Below are 18,600 nucleotides of genomic sequence, written 5' to 3' on the forward strand. Positions count from 1 at the left end.
GACTCATCACCCTAATTTACAGCGGTCTTACATCTATACCTGGCTTTGTAATTTATCATTTCCCTGCCTAGTCCTGCTAGTGAAGTGGGTTTTACCCACGGAAGCTTATGCCCTAATAAATCCTTTAGTCTCTAAGGGGATACTGACTCTGCTGGTTTTGTGGGTCTGAGCTGTACAGCTGCACTGGGGCACAAAGTCAGGCCAGTCTATCCGGAGCAGCTTTGGGCGCTGGCTGGCTGGTAGGTACAGGGCTGCAGCTGGTGCATGAGCAGCCCGTGCAATCCGAGGTTGGGTTCTGGAGCCCCTGGGCCAGGGCTCACCCACCCAAACAGCACGAAAAGCCATTATTTTCCAGTTCGGTAGGAAAAAAACAAGAACACCTCAGTAACTGAAGAGCCACAATGCACGTGAACAGACCATCAGCAACACAGAGACATATCCTGTCCCAGAGTGCACCGCACGTGCTGAAGGGGCAGTCCGGCAGCGCTTCGCCATCACCCAGGCTTTGCTCTTTGGAGCTGTTCCTCGTCGGGCTTTCAGACGTTCACCACTTATCAAGAACAATCAGAGGCTGCTTTTTAACTCGGCGATCACAGCGCTGGGAACCACACAGAAGCCCTGAAGGAGCCACGCGCGGCGCGCTCCCGCCAGTTGCACAGCCCTGCCCCGGCTCAAGGGTCCGCACCCGCTTCCTTTCTCCGCCTCCCCTCGTGCGCCTGCGCGCCTCTCGCGCACAACCAGCGCGCGTTCCCTCCTGCCCTGCCGAAGCGAAGGCATCGAGGGCGCCGGGCGACTGCGGCCCATCGTCACTTCCGGAAGGGTTCTGCCGCTGGGCCAATCCGCGCGCCCGGCTCGCCCTCCCACCCCGCTGCGGGGCGGAGCCGCGCCGCGCTGTGGTGGCTGTCGTCCCGAGCCCGTGGCGGCGGAGGGACATGGAGGCGGCTACAGGAGCGGCTGGCGGAGGCCGGAGGGAGGAGCAGGCCCCGCCGTTGCAGCAGACGCTGCTGCCCGGTCGCTCGGACCACTAGCCACCGCCGTGTCCCGGAGACCCCGGCCCGGTCCCTCTCGCCTCCGGCTTCCAGGACCCCGCGGCGACCCGCCGGCCTGGCCCGCGCCCCTTCCTCCTTAGCGCCCCCGTGAGCTGCCCGGGGTCCTCCAGACCTCCCGGCTCCTCCATCCCGCGGAGTGCCGGCAGGCCGGCGCCGTTAGTATGCCCGCGCTCCCCGCCGGCCCCCGGCTGCCTTCCCCCCGCGGCTCGCCACACAGGACGCGGCAGGGAGTTTGAGCGGCGTCGGCCCGACCCAGTCCGTGCTGAGCGCTCTCGTCGCCCCGCGCCGAAAGAGGCGAGTCTCCGGCCATGTATTTCTTGAGCGGCTGGCCCAAGAGGCTGCGGAGCCCTCTGGAGACGCTGGAGCAGCCGCTGCACATCCAGACGGACCCCCAGAGGGTTTTCTTCGCAGTGCTGGCACCGTCCCAGCTCAGCATCTGGTACGGCAGGGTGAGTAGGGCAGCTTCACCTGTAGGGAGCGTACTCTCTCTCCCGGCCCTGTCTGCCTACACCGCGCTGTGCAGGCGCTGGACTAGCTCCTGTGCGTGTACTTCGGTATTTGCAGAGCAATCTTGTAAATCCGACTAGTTACACAATCCTTCAAGAGTTACTTGTAACGACTTGCTGCCGTGTGACTTCTGGAAACTTCAAGCCCTTTGGGTTAATAGCTGGAACTGGAAAAAAATAATCTAGTTAAGGTAGTTCTTGTTCTTCACTTGTCTTGGGCAGGAAATGATGGCAGGCTTTTCTTTTTTGTTCTCACTAGTATAATACTGCAGTGTTGAGTTATGGATACCTTATGGGAATGTGACCAAACAGCTGTGTTCACTGAAACTTTCAGCAATTCCTGGTAGCACTTTCAAATGACTATGGATAATTACCCCCAAAAGTAGGTTAGGCCAGGCCTAGTTCAGGTCTCTCCTGAGCTACTTTGAACTTAAAATTGTAAATCAGAGGGAAGCATGAAATGCATGTAGAATAAAAATCAATTCGTTCCCAGTCCTGTAATGACCTTAATGTTGTCACTTTGCAGTCATTTTCATGGTGGTGGAGAAGGGCGTATGCAGACTTTTATTCAAGAGTTAGTCTAGATATAGAAGCACAAACAGTAACATTTAAAAACGTCTACTACGTAGCACCTTGCATTGAAACTAAAAACTGAAACTCAGTAGTTCTGTTGTTTACTTCCTATATTTCACTCAGTTTGGCCAGTGAAAATTGTGTAACCTTGTGTATCACATAAGATTTGGCTACACAATTCACAGGGAAGTTAGTGTGAAATAACTAGGTTCTGAATTAAACATCTGTTCTGCACTAGTTCATCTTGTAGACACTCTCATTGCAGTGTTGGAATTAGAAATAATGCAGGGCAATGTTGTCTTTAAAAGCTGAATTTAAGAACTGATTTAAATATTGCAATTTAGATTTACAGCCTGCAGTCTTAAATAACCATACTTAGTCCTGCCCTGTCCAGTATGGTCATTGCTTGCCACATGTAGTGAATAGGAGACTGCGTTTTAGTGAATGCATGCATACCAAAATCAGAAGATGGGGGTGTTCAGCCGATGGCTCTTGTAGCCTTTGAATGCATCTCCTCCTGAGAGCTGCATGTAGGGAGTGCTGCCCGCCTGCCCTATGCCCCACTGCTTGGTAGGAGAAGCACATGGCAGGTCTGAGTCGCCAGCATTGAATTAGAGTGGGGTGGAGGGGGTAGGGGTGCCTGGCTCTGGGGGAGGGCATTTAACTACCAATAGTCTTATATTTAATGAAGTTTTGTGCAGTATAATGTGGCAAATATGGAAAGATGACTACCACAAGTGTGGCAAGCTTTGAATTCCTTTTGCACACCACTGACTTAGTCTTCACACATCAATACTAAGGGTCCAAAATCTAATAAACTTTTTGAAATGAGAGGATGGAGCAATTACATTAGAGTGCACTTAAAGGAGCCTTAGTTTCAAACAATAGTAAAGTGCTTAATAGCTTCATCAAATGATGCCAGTGAGATTTCATCAGGTTATGCTGGTACTCTGTGATCTGCACTGCCTGTTCATTAGCTTCTGAGTGGAATGAACGAAGGCATTGGTTTTTAACCTATAAAGCCCTACATAGCTTTACTTGAAGCTGCTGCTCTGCCCCTGGCATACTAAATCTAAAGTCCCACTTTCCTAGCTTAATGGAAAAAAAAGTTTGCTTATAGGGTGCTTTATTTGAAATGTCTCTATCTTGTTGGGTTGTCTCTAGCCCATCAAAACCTAGATTTGTTAATTGTGGATGTTTTATCACTGTAATTGCTTTATTCCAGGCACATTTGGGACTGAGAGGGGCTGAGGGTAATGAAGCTATTGTAGATAGTTTTGGTGGCAGGTATTATTACTATGAACAGTTAGTTACAAATATATATTTGTCACTAATAATTCTAAATTTGTTTTAACTAGTTATAATTGCATTAAAGAGAACTTGTGGATTTAGGGTATCACAAGATAATGAAAGCTGAGCAATCGGGAGAAAGAGACTTCGAATGTTCAAAACTTACTTTTGCTAACACCAGTTTAATGCCAAATGAACATTTTTGAGAAATGTTACTTTGTTAGGATTGTTCAATTTCTATCTCTTAACGGGTGAGAGAATTCAAATGAAATGTTAAAAGTCTGGATAGACAAAGCTTCTTGCTAAAAATAAAAACCAAAACACCACCCCTTCCCTTCTTCTCCCCCTTAAAATTTTTTTTGAAAGAACTTCTCAAGTTCCCTGTTTCCTGCATAAAATTAGAGTATTCTTCCCTCTCCCCTCCTTTGTAGGTGTCATTGAAATAAAAGTAATATTTTGTTTTCCCTGTCCCCTATTTGAAGGTGACATTTAAATCAAAATTACATCATGGGTTCATGTGGAGGAAATAAGATTTTTGGTTTCCATATTTTTTCAGTAATAGCTTGTTCAAAACAGTGTTAAGTATCAGTAATCAGTAACTTTGTGGAGCGGAATATCTTGCAGTTGCTGGTGGTAATCAGAAGGGTAATCAATATGGCTAAGTTCTGTGGTGCATTATGTCTATTTCCAGCACCTTAACATTTTAAATTCCTAGTTCAGCTTTGTAAACATAGTGAGGTATCACTTTCAGGCAAAGTGATATTGTTTGCTTGTGTGTACTTGTTAAGGAAAACATCTCTAGATTGTTTTAGATTGTTTGGGAATGTTGTACATATTCCATGATTAGAAACAGGAAGAAATTGGATAAATGTATAACTGAGCTCTACAGTTTGTTTGTGTTTTTATAAGGCTAAGAATCTTAACTATTTCACAAATACCGTTTTGTATTTTAGCAGGAGAAAGTGGGGGTGGAGGTGGTGACTGTACTGTTTCTTGCTGTGAGAAGCAAGAACTAGGCTTGTAAGTAAACTGTGGCAATGTGTTTTCATTTTAATACAGAACTGTAATAGTGCCCGCCAATATCGTCAGGTGGAATGATCGGTACTGAACATTTTGATTTCTTGCTGCTTTTCAGCCATATAGATGGAAGCAGAGGTAGAAAAAAATGTTAATTCTTTTTGGGACAAGTGGATAGGCACCATTTAGCTTGCTCACTAAAATGGAATTAGGGCCTTCTAGAAGCCACTAATCTCATGGCCTGTGTAGGCCTAGAATTAATGTGGGTGCTTGAAGACTGGCTGAAGAGGCAGCATCTTTTTCCAGGAGAATAAGGATTATACCAGGAGTCTCTCTAGTTGAATGAGGCACAGAATCTGGGAGAATATCCTATTTTTGACGTTGTCTGCATTTAAAACTTATGGTGGTATAACTATGTCAGTTAGGGGTGTTAAACACCACCCCTTGACTGACATAGCTGCGTGGACAAAACTCCCTTTTTCGATCCAGCTGTGCCCACAGAAGAGTGCTTTAGTCAACATAACTATCATCATCACTTGGGGGAGTGGTTTTCTTGTACTGGTGTAAAAATTCATTCTGTTGGTGTAGACTGCGTTTGTGAAAGGGAGCTATGCCAATTTGGGTGTGTTGACGTAGGTTTTGTAGCATAAACCTAGCCTTTGTTTCAGATGTCAGCCATAACTTGTTGCCTTGTGCAAGACACTTACTGAAAGAAATCTGGACTGCTAATGTTGTTTCTATTTCATGGGTCCTTGAATTCCTTTGGCGTTACTGCCAAATCCTCTCAGCTGTCTCTGGGAGATATAACAAGGCAGACTGTACCAGTTTTACTATACCAGATTGGCCTTGAAGAAATTGTATTCTAGTTTTTATTAATATTGTCTCTCTTCTCACCCCAGTCCACATGTTATATGCTGAAATCAGGGGCACAGCACCCTCAGAGCCCAGCTGGATTAGAACCAGTCTGTAAGACTTCTGCTTTTTGGGTTCCTATTGTTTAGCTTTTGGCTTGTTGCCTCTTACCATTATTTCCCTATATGAGCAAAAAGCATATAGACCACTTTAAAGACTAATGCTGGTTGTAAAACGAAAAACAATCTTTCAGTTTAAACAAAATCTCCTATGGCCACAACCACTCCAAATTAATACTCCATGAAACTGAGAATTTTTAATTTTCCTTTAGTTTTCTATTAAATAAAAAGTTTGACAAAAGATGTACATGGGGTGACTATACTGTGCTAGACTGTAGCCTTATGTAACCTGAAACAGCAAAGATGCTTTATGTTCAGAAGCGAATGCTTCATAATTACTTTGTCCTGGTGGCTGGGCTAGCTCTGCATCTCCATTTCTTGTCAGGTCTCAGGTTGTGCACTTTTACCTTTCCTGGAAAGAAATTTTGCAATTCTTCCACGTTTAGACAGGGTCCTGGGCTGCAGTACAGTGTCATTTTTGTAGGGTTCCAAACAGTCTTTAGAAGCTAGCTGGCTCCATCACACTAGCCTTCCTGTAGATCTGGCCTGAACTTGAACCCTTGTCCTGGGGGTTGGGGTGACAGCTGGGGTAGCTTAGTGGTTATGGCATTGGCCTTGTAAACCCTGGGTTGTGTAGATCCAGGGGCCTTTCAAGGGTCTGGAGCAGGTTAAATTTAAAAAAACAGCAACCAAAAAAACCTGTCGGATAGAGATTGGTCCTTCTGTGAATGCAGGGGACTAGACTGGATGACCTCCTGAGATCCCTTCCAGTTCTATGAGATATATGTGTATATCCGTGTTTCAGTGATCATAATCTATATTTTCCACTTGTGCCATACCTTGGTCCTTCCCCTGGCTGCTTCTGTCAGTCTTCAGTTTTATATATTTGGATAAGTTGTTCAAATGCACTGTAACAGCTGTGCTATGGCTGCAGAACTGCTTATCTGGTTGCATAATTGAGGAAGTACCCACCGATAAGTCTCCACTAGACTAATGAGATTGAGAAATTGCCACTGATGCCCAGGAGTCCTCAAACATTTTGCTCTGATGTGCAGGTGGCAGAGACCTGAGCTTTGCCTCTCCTGGAATTGCTCCCTCAGAATCCTCTGCCTTGGAAGCTGGTATAGCATTGTATAACAGGTACCTGGCTGTCCCACCAAATTGCCTATACTCAACTGACCCTAAAGCCAGTCTGAGTTGTATGTGCACAAGTAATGGGACAGCTAGGACTCTGTCCTCACTTATACAGAAACTCTTTTACTAATACCATATTAAGGTATCACTGGTTAATCTTCGCAGCTGACAGTCTGCTGGTGGCATTCAGTAGCAGCACTCTATTAACAAGTAGTATATTGTTGGACAACAGATTTGGTAGTTACAAGGGCTTTCAGTTGGGGGAGAAATTTGTATGAAGCCCACCGTGTGCTAGATATTTGTAAAATATCCAAAGTCACCCTGAATCATTGTATTTGAACTTCTCCATTGTAATTTAAACTGAATAGGGTGTGCTCTTATTTTTGTTAAACACATGGGGTGCTTCTATGCTAGGAACTAACTTTGAAGTTAGATGCTACATCGAAGTAACCAGCAGAGCGCCTACACTCATTTTCCCTTACTTCGAAGTTAACTTTGAAGTAGGGAGCCCAACTTCAAAGTCTTTACTCCAATCCTGGGAATGGAGTAGTGTCCTGCTTCAAAGTATGGGTGTGTGTGTGTGTGTGTGTGTGTGCAGATGGTCTTTGAAGTTGCACTTCAAACTAAGGAACTTTGAAGTTATTTTTGTAGTGTAGACACAGCCATAGAGTGTTAACTGCTATATTCCACCTCAGTGATGGATGAATTATCTTCTATTTGTAAAGGATCGTGACATTGTCAAGGTTGATATAAGTGGTATATGTAATGCACTGAGAAAAAGTCTATTTTTATGACTGATGTGGTTTTCCTGTTCAGTTATATATTACTGCCTATCTTGAGTGTAGGGGATCAAATTGAAGGAGGAAGTAAAGAGCTGGCTAAAGAATCTGCAGAAATGGTAAAACAGTGATAGAGATAAGAGCCTCTCAATACGCAGTTTCAAAGGAATAAAGATAACGATGGCTGAAGCACCATTTCTGTGTGCAGTGAAAGGGAGAATTTACCTAGCTGGCTCCATCATGCTAGGATTTTTCTCTTCCCAAAGGTAAGCCAGGGATCAAAGGAGATGTAAAACCTCAGAAACATAGAGAAGGGGCTTAGATGAACTGGGAGAGGCTAGCTAGGATGTATCCAAAAAAAAAAAATCTGCCAGTCTGAGTGACAGGCTTCTGTAGTATGGCTGTTTCTCCCTGCTTGGGGATGGAGTTAGAGGGGCTAAGAGGAACTTGCCATTATATAAATAAGACCCATGTGAGTTGTTATGCTGTTTGTTTTTTTCCAGTGCTCTACGTGCTTTGTACTTTGAGTAATAAATGAAGCCTTGTTTTTGAAGAAGCTATTTTTGTGTCACTTGTCAAACCTGTGCTGTCACAGGTTCCTAAAGGGAAAAAAAGTCTTGCAGGTGCCAAACACTGCTTATTTAGTAATCAGGGTTGTAACCCGGGTCCTGGTCTAAGTGGGAGAATTGTGGAATTCCAGCCCAAGAGAAGTCTGCGTATGGGTGAGCACTTGGTGAAACCCCACGAAGGGACAGTGGGCGGTTAGCTCTGTAATTAACATGATGTATTTGTAAATTATTCTCAGCATGCTTGATAGTTTTACTACAATGGTTATTGTTTCCAGCCTGTACCTGTCTTAATGCCACCAATTGCTATTTCTGTCTCACGTGCCACCTTGTTCTGATCCTGTCTGTTACAGACTTAAGTGGGCATACAGCCACTGCAATAATTACTGCAACTTTTCATGTCCATGCTATCCTCCTTCTGCCAATGAAGGGCACCCTTATGAAGAGTACTTGCACCAGCTTAAGAGGAGCTGCACAGGTGATTTGGGGAAACAGCTGCCCTCAGGCTTGCTTGGCTCTGGGTAAGCCACTCCATGCCAACCCACTGGCCATGTCTACATGTAGAGAAATCTTCGAAATAGCTGTGCTAATGGCCATTTTGAAGACTATTAATGAGGCACTGAAATGCATATTCAGCACCTCATTAGCATGCCACCAGCCATGGCACTTTGAAATTGCCGCTTTTCGCTCCCGCACAGTTCGTCCAGACAGGGATCCGTTTCGAAAGGACCCCACCAACTTCAAAATCCCCTTACTCCTATCAGCATTTGTAAAGTTAGTGCTGTCAGCAGATAGGAATAAGGGGTTTCAGAGTTGATGGGGCCTTTTTGAAAAGGACCCCTAACGTTACAAATGCTGATAGGAATAAGGGGATTTTGAAGTTGACAGGGTCCTTTTGAAAAGGACCCCCATCTGGACGAGTCGTGCAGGAGCGAAGAGCGGCAATTTTGAAGTGCCATGGCCAGCAGCATGCTAATGAAGCGCTGAATATGCCTTTGAGCACCTCATTAGTATTCTTCGAAATGGCCATTAGCGTGGTTATTTGGAAGATTTCTCCAAGCGTAGAAATGGCCACTGTTTCACTGCTCTGACCTGGGCTGCCACTGCCTCTTCGCTTCAAGAAGCATAGAGTAGACAGACCTTAAAAATAATTTTTTACTGCTCTTCTGAGCTGATGCCTTTTACCTGCTGCTTGGTCATTCCCTTTTTTTCTCTTCTAACATTCTTCCCTTCTTCCAATCTCCCGCCTTCTCATCCTGCAATATCTCAGCATGAACATGTGAGAGCTGCCCATGTAATCATAAACATAATCAAGATGTGTACAGTACCATCAAGCTCACCCATGATCTTGCACGTATAACCTTTATTTCTTAGTCTGTCAACTTCTCATTCTGTTTTCTTCGGTCTTAACTCAGTCACTGCTTAGATTGTTTACAATTTCAGGCAGAAGCTGAATATTTTGAGTCTTACAGTGTTTTGAGTCTAGTGTGCTTTTGAGCCATATTTATTCACTAAGTATTTATCTCTCTCGTATGCTTAACCTTCCTCACTTTCTCTTCAGACTTCTAAGACAAGGAATTTTATCTTGTATTCAGGAATAGGAACCACTTTTAGTTTCAAATGAAACTTTGAGTGCCCTGTCTAAAATACTGAGTAGTACAGAGTGAGGATGTTACAGGTTGATTGGATTACCAGTTAACTGGTAAGCCTCATCGTAAATGGATGTGGCTTACTGGTTCCAGTTAATCAGTAGGGACTGGAGCAGCCCCCCAGCCTGGTGGGAGCAACCCTGGTTCCTGGCGTGCTGCAGGCATGGGGGCAGCTGAGGAGGCTGCTTTAGTGGTTTCCCCAGCTGCCTCCCCCCCTCCCCAAACTGGTTAAATGGGATTTTACCTAGTGCAGTGATGGCAAGATCCCACCCCTCAAAACTTTTTGATTTGACCTGCAGTCTGTCCCTGAGGCTGCAGAGGCAGGAGAGTGTTGGGTGCTGTCCCCTCCCCCAGCAAAATCTGTCACTTCCTATTGGCCAGAAGTTGGTCAGTGGGAGCTGAGAGATTTTGATGGTGATGGGAGCTGAGAAATTTTGCTGTGGTGGGGGCAGTGCAGCACAACTTCCCAGCACCTGCTGACCAGAACCTGCTTCCAGCACTGCATCCCAACTCACTTCCAGTCCTTTCACCTGCTTTTACATCCCTTCCCCAGGTCAGAATAGTCTCCTGCACCCCATCTCCTCCTGGATTCTGCTCCCCAATATCTTGCCCCAGGGCAACTCCGTCTTTCAAACAAATGTTCTCTCAGACCCCACACCGTATCGTGAACCTCAATCCCGTATTCCAAGCTCCCTTCTGTACCCATCCTAGACCCCACATCTCTTCTGTGGAAAAGTGTGGCCCTTGACCACTTTCCAAAATTTTGGAATGGGCACCTCATCAAAAAAAGTCATTGCCCAGTCCTGAAAAAGTGGGTGAGTGTAGTAACCTTAGCACTCTGACAAATCTCTGACCTTCCATGCTCATCCATTGGCATCCCAGTGATATTACATGCTTGTATATTGTCTGCTGTAAATATTTCTGCATGTTCCAGCAAATGTACTAGTACACTCATTTTACATATTGCAGCTGGCAATAGTGCTTGTCAGCCAGAAGCTCAGTATTTGATAGCCCCAATTAAATGACAATTTTTGTCTTTTTAAATGCCTAATGAGCTGGTTTTTTCACACTGTGAATCATGTCTGATGGGAATGGAGCTAGAGAATCCTTCAGGGATAATCAAGTTTCAGAATCTCAATTTAACTGCCTCCAAACTCCCGAATAGAATGCCGACAATTCCAAAACAAAAATAATGAAACCCAACTAAATACTTTAGTCTCATCTTATTATAATTGAATGTAAATGGCAGGGCATACTGAATTGTTACAGTGTAGTACAGGTTGCACCGCTCTAATCCAGAACCTCTCATCTGGCAACATCCATAATCCAGCATGGTTTTATTTAGCCAGACAACTGCTTATCGTGGGTGTTGTCAAGTTTCCCGTAATCCTGTAAAGTTTGTTTATAGCCACCAGTCCTGGTTCTCAATGTACTGTTAGTTAACTGTAATTTGGCCCTAAATGTCTTCCAGGAGCTCAGTTAGCAGTGGAAGCATTGGTAATGCTGCTAACAATATTGACCTCCTGTGGTCCGACAAATTCTCTCCTTTGGCACTGGTCAGGTTCTGAGGATGCTGGACTAGAGAGGTTCAACCTGTAATTTCTTGTGGCTCCTGTTGTAATCTAGCCAAAATTTTGAGATTCTTAGATAAGTTAGGTACAGATAAGGACTTAATATAATGCACCAGTTCTCCCACTGCTTCACTGACTAGGGCATTCTGCCTGTACTTTTATTATTTTAAATACTTAAATAAGGGTTAGCCGTTCTACTCTTCCTGTATTGTTCCTAAAGTACAGGGTGACATTTTTGTACACAATTTATTCTGGTGGCGCTCTTAGTGCCTTTCAGGAACATTGAAGGGACTGACAAGCAGTAAGAGACCTTGTCTTTGCTATATGGCAAAATTTTAATATGTTTATCGTGGACAACAAAAATGCAATAACATGGCAGCAGTTGAAAAGTAGTATTTTATGTGAACGTGGTCTTCTCAGATTTCTGAACCCATTACCTAATTAATTGAAATTAAACATTTTCTCAGAACAGCACTAACGTTACAAATGCATGCTAATTGAGCATTTAAACCTGAGTCAGAATGCCATTGGAGTATATTTCTTTTTGGGACCCTGGCAGTATTCCATAATCTAGAATGCTGAGATTTTTAAGACTGAATATGTAATAAATTTTAATATCTTGAACTACTGAACATTTTTAAAAATAGTACTGTTTTCTGGATTAGAATTAACTTTTAAAAACCACTCAGAAGATTTGTAATATTTATTGCTTGAGTGGCTAAATAGGAAAGAAGCAAATGTGCACTGCCAGATACAATAAAATGCTTATCAATTTAATTAACCTTTTTGTAGATTCTGAGCCATGGAGACACACACGCAGCATCATAACTGTCACTCTCAAAAAAATGCTGGTGCCAGCCTTAACAACCGAAGTCACTTTGATTAAAGATTCTTTTTGCATGCTTCTACCTGACATAGTAATAAAATGACAACCAAGAACAAAATTACAGCTGATTCTGTAAATGTTATTAACCTGTGGATCAGTTTTTCAGCATGGTTGACGAATACTGAAGCTTTTTGGCCTACACAATTCTAATATTTCAAGCTGTATTTCCTTGTCTCTTAGGGAGCCAGCTGGAGATGTAGAGGTAGAGAGCGCGTATCTTCGTAACCTCAGTTTAATAATTTTCTGATGTCAGCAAAAAAAGGGAATATTTGTGCTAGGGAAGGAGCATAATGATTATATAAAGGAAGGGGATGGAGTGGAAGAGCTGCGATGGAAAGGGTATGCAAGATAGTAGAAGTGGAGTTAAGACATGGACAGAGAATCACGTGCATTTAACTTTGAAAGAATGAAAACAGAGTGTACAAAAATGTATACACAGATGGACTAAGTTAAAGTATTAGGGCAACCTTTGTTCTTTGGCCAGATCTGCCAACCCACCCACACCAGTATGCTATAAAAACTCCAGGGTCTGGGGGCAGTATTCCCTTAAAATATACTCCACCCAGGGATGGAAAAAATTAATGTGCATGAGCGGATGTACATCACCAATAGAAACACATACTGCTGGCTGTGGGTACTGTGGGCACTGTGCTAATTAGGTGGCCAGCACCTGAATCTCTCCTGGGCGGCCACCCAAGTGTTCAGTTTACAGGGAACGCTGTTGGTGGGGGGAGGGGTGTACTCAGGACTGTGGTTGCCAGGTGAGGGGAGATGCCCTTGTGTGTAGGCATAGTTTGACCTCAGGGTGTGGGGGGGGGGGGTAAGGTTAGGCCTGGGGTAGGAGCACAGCCCCTACTCCCTGACTCACCTCAGTATGTCACCCAGCCAGTCTGGGCTCTGTTTGGTTTGCAACCAAAAATTATAATTCAAAGGGAGGATTTGGCTCAAAGGTTTGAAAATAACTTATATGGCAGGGAGAGGGTAGCTAGAAGCTGTGCCCAGAGGGGTATATAATTAAGAGTATAGGGAGGCAGTACCTAGGAACTCTGTGCAGGGAAGGGGGTAGCTGTGGCGAAGGCCGTGATGGGGGAGGGCAGGACAAAAGCGACAGTTGTCTTAGGGCTCTGGGCTGCTGCCATTGTGGCTGCAGCAGTGGCCAGAGTCCCAGGCCCTCTATAAATTGCCACTGGAACCCTGCATGCTCCAGTCCTGCTGGAGCAGGTGGAAGCTAATCCTTTCACTCAAGGCCCAGCCCACCCTAGGGAGCCTGGAGTCAAGTGGCTTCCCCCACCAATATTTCCCAGTGTCCGACCAAGTCCGTTGCCATGCCTGACTGTTGGCTGTGTATCAGGAGAGGGCTGTCCCCTCCTCGGCCCACAGGGTAGCTGCTTTGCTGGCTCCAGAGCTGGCTCTCCCTGCCCAAGCAGCTGTTCAAGCAGTGAAAGAGTTGGGAGCAGCCGCAATTTCAGGCCGCAGTAGCAGATGGGGGAACACCTTGGCAGCCCACTCCCTGGTGCCAGTCAGAGTAGCAGTGTTCCCTTGCTGCCTGATTCCACCTTCCCACCTCCCGCCTAGCTGAGAAGCAAGTCTGTAGGAGAGAAAGAGGTGGGGAAATAGAGCAGAGCAATCGCGAGGGCAGCTCCAGGTAAGGCATTGTGGTGTGTCCACTCAGCTCTGCCCATGGACTTGGGGAAGGAGTCACCAGGGCTCTGGCCCCCTAGAAGGCCATGGACCCCCAGTTGAGAACCACTGTGTTAAGGGTTGGGCTGGAATTTCAATACAGTGGACTGGTGGGATGAAAGTGAAGAGGGAATGGATACATCTTACTGCTTTTATATATGTTGTCCTAAGGAAGTGGCAGGTGTGCAGCCTACCAAGCCTTTTAATCTGTCATGGGGCTGGCTCCTCCCTGTGGCTCTCTGGGCTGTGGAGGGAGGGCTGTGTGCTGCCTCTGCCCCCAGCAAAATTTCTCAGCTCCCATTGGTTCATTTCTAGCCAATAGGAGCTGAGAGATTTTGCTGGGTGCTGAAGCTGCACGCGAAGCCTCCCCTGGCAATGCACAGAGGCACATGGAACAGCCAGATGCTTTGAGCAGTCTGGAGTGTCTGGCAGGCTACTGAGAGCAGCCTTTCTGAGAGTGCTACTGGCAGTATTGCTTAGGTAAGCTTGCCTCTGGCACCCCACCCGCTTCTGCATCCTAACTCCCTCCCAGACCCTGCACCACCTCGTGCACCCTTGACCATGGCCAGAATCTGCTCCTGGAGGCTGCACTCAAATCTCCTGCTCTAGCTCACAATCCAAACCCTCTGAACCCCCCTTTCTACCCGCCCCAGGTCACAGCTCCCTCTCAGACCATTTACCTGCTCTTCCATCCCTCCCCTAAGCCAGAATCCTCTCCTGAACCCATATCTCCTTCTGGAACCTGCACTCCAATACACTGTTCCAGGTCACTACCCGCTCCTTCACCCAAACTCCCACATCCTCTCCTGCACCCTCAGTTCCTTGTCCTGAGCTCCCTTCTGCACCATCCCTTTATTTGAGACCCTGCAACTCCTCCATACGAAAGTGTGGCCCTTGACCACTTAACCAAAATCTTCTAGTGGCTGTCTTCAAAAATTATTGCTCATCCCTGCTCTAAGGTCATCAAAAAGTAGTGCAACTACTGCCCTGGGGACTATTTCCAGGGTGGAAAGAACCTTATAGTCTGGCCAGTTTAGTAAACCTAAATACCAAGGTTGTGTTCCGGTTGTATGTAGAAATGTGAAATAAATACTTTGTTTCACTGTATAGTTGTTGTCGTTGTCAGCCATTAATTCTCTCAGCCCTAGCTGTTAACAGCTTTCATTTATAGTCCTTGGTGAGTAACATGAAGGGGCAGACAACCCTATGTTGCCAGCTTCCATTTTAGAAAAAAATTCTTTAAATAGGGTAGGGAATGTCTTAAGTGCCTGCCCTGTTTTGAAAGGGTGCATTTCTGAAAGCTGCAGGCGTACTTGCAAGCACTATGCATTGTCATATCAAACCCCAGGTCCTCTCTTGGGGTAGATTTTTGGGAGTTCCAGAGCTGGCCTCTTGATCTGATTTGGTAATGTAGCTTTGTGTCTTTAATTATGCATCTGTGTGAGGGGTATGCAATTTGCTTGCCAGGCTTACAGAAAGTTTTTTTTGCTCCTGAGCTGTGGGTGTTCAATTTTTACTCTATAATCTATTCACAGTCTGGAATATTATGCACTAGTGTTGATCACTTTTTATAACAGCTTTCTGTAATTAACTGCAAATTGTAAATGGTAAAATCTCACTTTCCATGCAAGCTGTGATGTTTTTCTGTATTACAAAATTAAGGGTAATGTGAATCGACATATCTGATTCTGGAAGAACTGCAACCTGTGTTTCTCATTACAGCTGCACATGAGTAGCTTTGTTTACATGATCTTTCATCATTATGCCCCCAAAAGTGTAATGAGAAAAAATACCTTGTAGTATTTTTCCAATAGTATGTTCACTCCAACTTAATGCCATATACATAAAATAGCCTTTGTGGTGTTGATGCAACTTTCTGTAGATGTTTCAGTAGGGTTTTTTAGGCTCTTTCTGTATAGGCTTTAGGACGTAATTTTAAATAACCAATACTAATTGTAATAAAAGAGGAAGGGAGATTTGTCAAAAAGAACTATAGTATTACTTTGAGTAGGTGAGCCAACTTTTCTGTTAACGTGCATTTGTTATATGGAAATGCTTTTTAACAACAGTATGTTCCACAATAAACCCTGATTCTTTTATTGGTAACCATGCATGTTCTTTTGTTAACATTAGTAGGACTTCGCAAGGATGCTAACACAGCTGTATTTGGGTTTTGGGTTGTAACAGATTGCTTTGGAGATAAAATGGGATGTTGTCTTGTTCCAATAATAGAGTAGGGAAGGCAACTATCTGTCTAGCTGTAGTGTGTTTTTTCTGAACTGTCTGTAAAACTAATTAGTATAAGTGTTCATGTATCAGGGTTTGTATTACATTACAAATTATCCATGCAGGGTTCTGTTGTGCTAGCCTTGCCAGCTACTTTACCTTAGTTGGTTTAGATGTCAGTAGAAAACAATGTAGCATGCCCTATAGTGTACTTAGTTTCAGGTTTGCATGTCCAGCTGACAGTGTGAACCCTTCCCTATAACTTCCTCCTTTCGTCATCAGTGGACATGTACTATTGATTTCAGCTCATGAAAGTGGGTTGTAACAGTAGCTGTTCCAGTAAATTCTGTCTTGGTGGACTAACTTCATCACCTATTAATTTAGAACAAAATGTCTACCCTAGTATGGAAAAGAGTAACATCACTTCCAGAAACACCATACATTTTGGCCAAATAAGATGTACTCTGCTGGCTATTAATCTTTTCTGACATGTCTTTGAATTGCAGCAATACTACAGAGTAAAATTATTTTGTAACTTAGTTCAATCAAATTTTCATTTGTGCATCCCGTGACAAAAATGCATAGAATTAGTTTATTTCCAGATTTCTTAGTGTTCTCATGAAGAAATGTGTATTGTTTCAATGACTTTATAGTCTTTATTTTAAAAATATAAAACAGAATAAATTCTGGCCTGTGCCATCATGTTGATGCCTGTGTGATTCCTCAGGAGAGTTTGGACTTTTAGCTGTACTGCACTGACCTTTGTCATTTTTGTTAGTAGAGTAACTGTTGGTAGGTAGTTATTCTCAGTAGTCCTCAACTTGGTGTCCACAATCATAGAAATTAGAACTGGCTTTGGTGGGAGTCTGCAAAATGGTTGTGGGGTGATTGGGTTTGCCTAGTGAAAAGATTGGGAACCACTGCTCTTTATTGTCCCTAAGTAGAAGGCAGTGGGATATTTTGCCAGTGGATTTCACAGGAATCTTGAGTTTCGTTCCAGACAGTAGGGAATGTATACTCTAGTAGGCACACTGTTGTTCATTACTTTCAAGCTTGAGCCCTTTTGCCCCATGCCTACTGTCTCTTTCCAGCCATTGTCTCTTTGTTCCAGTCCTGTTCTCACCAAATCAGTTCCAGTCTCTTTGCCCAGCAAGTTAACAGTTGCATCCTCTAGGCCTCAGGAGGAACAGGCTTCTTGCTCTGTTTCATTGCTTGGCCCTAGCTTCGCCAGCAGAGGAGCAGAGCCCCAATTGCAAGGAAAGTTCTGCTCAAACTTTGTGCAATCAAACTGCAAAGTTGCAGCATGTTTGTACTGTGATGTGTAAACTTCACTTTTTGTGAAGGTTTGTAACTTGGCCAGATTTATGTGGATTTTCATGGAGAAGGAAAGAAACACATTCTTGATACAGAAAACACCCCTTTGCTAAATTCCAAGCTTGTGACCAAAGCATGGAGGTAAAACTTATTTTTCCTAAGCCTTGTTTTCAGAAAATTTGGCTTAATTTTTTTCCAGTGAAAGTTAGCCTGAGGCACACACCTGGTATAGAAAAGCTTTGGAACAAATGGTATGTCAAACTTGGAAGAACCAAAGAAAAATCCTAAAATGAGCAGTGGTTAGGTACCCTTACTAAGATAGTGATACCAGCCCTACCTCTAAAGGTCATTGCCTATGTGTGTTATATAATGGCACTTGATCTGATATCTGAAGCACATTTATATGGGAAAGTGGCCTGGTTTTAAAAGCTGGGAAGTAGGTTTAGTAAGTATATTGATCACTTGTTGCAATGTATGTAATCACTTTCAGAAGTAGAAAGGTATTCTTTGTCAACAACACAGAAATGATTTACCTGAAATTCTGTTTCTTAGCATCAGAATAACTTGATTTTTAGTTTCTGGGGCAATGACAAAACGGAACCAACTCCTTACCCCCTCACAACAAACAAACACACACCTATTCCTTTTGTCTTCAGACATGAAACGTAACTACAATTTATTACTCTTTCCCCAGCCCAGTGTATTAATTGTCAGCTACAAGGAACTGTCAAAACCAGCTTCTCAGTTTGGACCCTATAAGCAAGCAGAATGGAGGCCTGACAGCACCATGATAGCTGTTTCAGTAAGTAGAGAATTGTTTTCTTTTGAAATTGTGATGTTACACTAATAGGGGTGTGTGTGTGTGTGTGTGTGCGCGTGTGTGCATGTGTGTGTACACACACAGAGAATGAATATCAGTCTTAACTTATGCCAAAAGCGCTGCTGTTGCATAGGTAACAAGTCCCATATAAAGACCAAAGATACAAATGGCAATCAGTATCGATAATTTATTTGGCACCCATTTGTCTCATGTGTGACGTATAAAATAAAGATTCAGAATTTTGCCCAAAAGAATAGTGTAATGTAGAGCAGATGTTCATTATACGCATTACCATAATGCCTAGAGGCCCCAGTCAGGGACCAGTGCCTCCTCTTCATGGGCATTTTACAGACATGAAGTGCAAAGACAGTCCCTGATCCCAAGTCTACAGTCAAGACTTAAAAGACCAGTGGGGAAAAGTGGTGTGGAGAAGGCAAAGGATTGATGAGATCACAGTGCTTAAAAAAAGAACATCTTTCATGGTAAGTAATAGCCGTAGCTTTTCAGCTATGTAGACATCACAACAGAAGTCAGTCTTAGAAGGTAAAGTAATGGTTTCATGAATATTT

At 44.0% G+C, this 18,600-nt stretch overlaps 1 protein-coding gene across 5 annotated transcripts in view; it reads left to right on the forward strand.

Moving 5' to 3' along the window:
- The first annotated feature begins 896 nt into the window (after window positions 1-896).
- RIC1 (RIC1 homolog, RAB6A GEF complex partner 1) overlaps window positions 897-18,600 on the forward strand; it is an 83,600-nt gene continuing 65,896 nt past the window's right edge. For 4 of the 5 annotated variants that reach the window (XR_012645651.1, XM_074994866.1, XM_074994869.1 and 1 more), the window contains exons 1-2: window positions 897-1,498; window positions 17,906-18,013. Coding sequence is in view for 4 of the 5 variants with exons in the window: in XM_074994866.1 (XP_074850967.1) it covers window positions 1,358-1,498; window positions 17,906-18,013 (249 nt within the window). In the remaining variant the exon portion in view is untranslated. The remainder of the gene's footprint in view (window positions 1,499-17,905; window positions 18,014-18,600) is intronic. The other variant, XM_074994868.1, reaches the window with a different exon arrangement.

Source organism: Carettochelys insculpta, chromosome 5 (genome assembly GCF_033958435.1).
Source record: "Carettochelys insculpta isolate YL-2023 chromosome 5, ASM3395843v1, whole genome shotgun sequence".
Taxonomy (NCBI): domain Eukaryota; kingdom Metazoa; phylum Chordata; order Testudines; family Carettochelyidae; genus Carettochelys; species Carettochelys insculpta.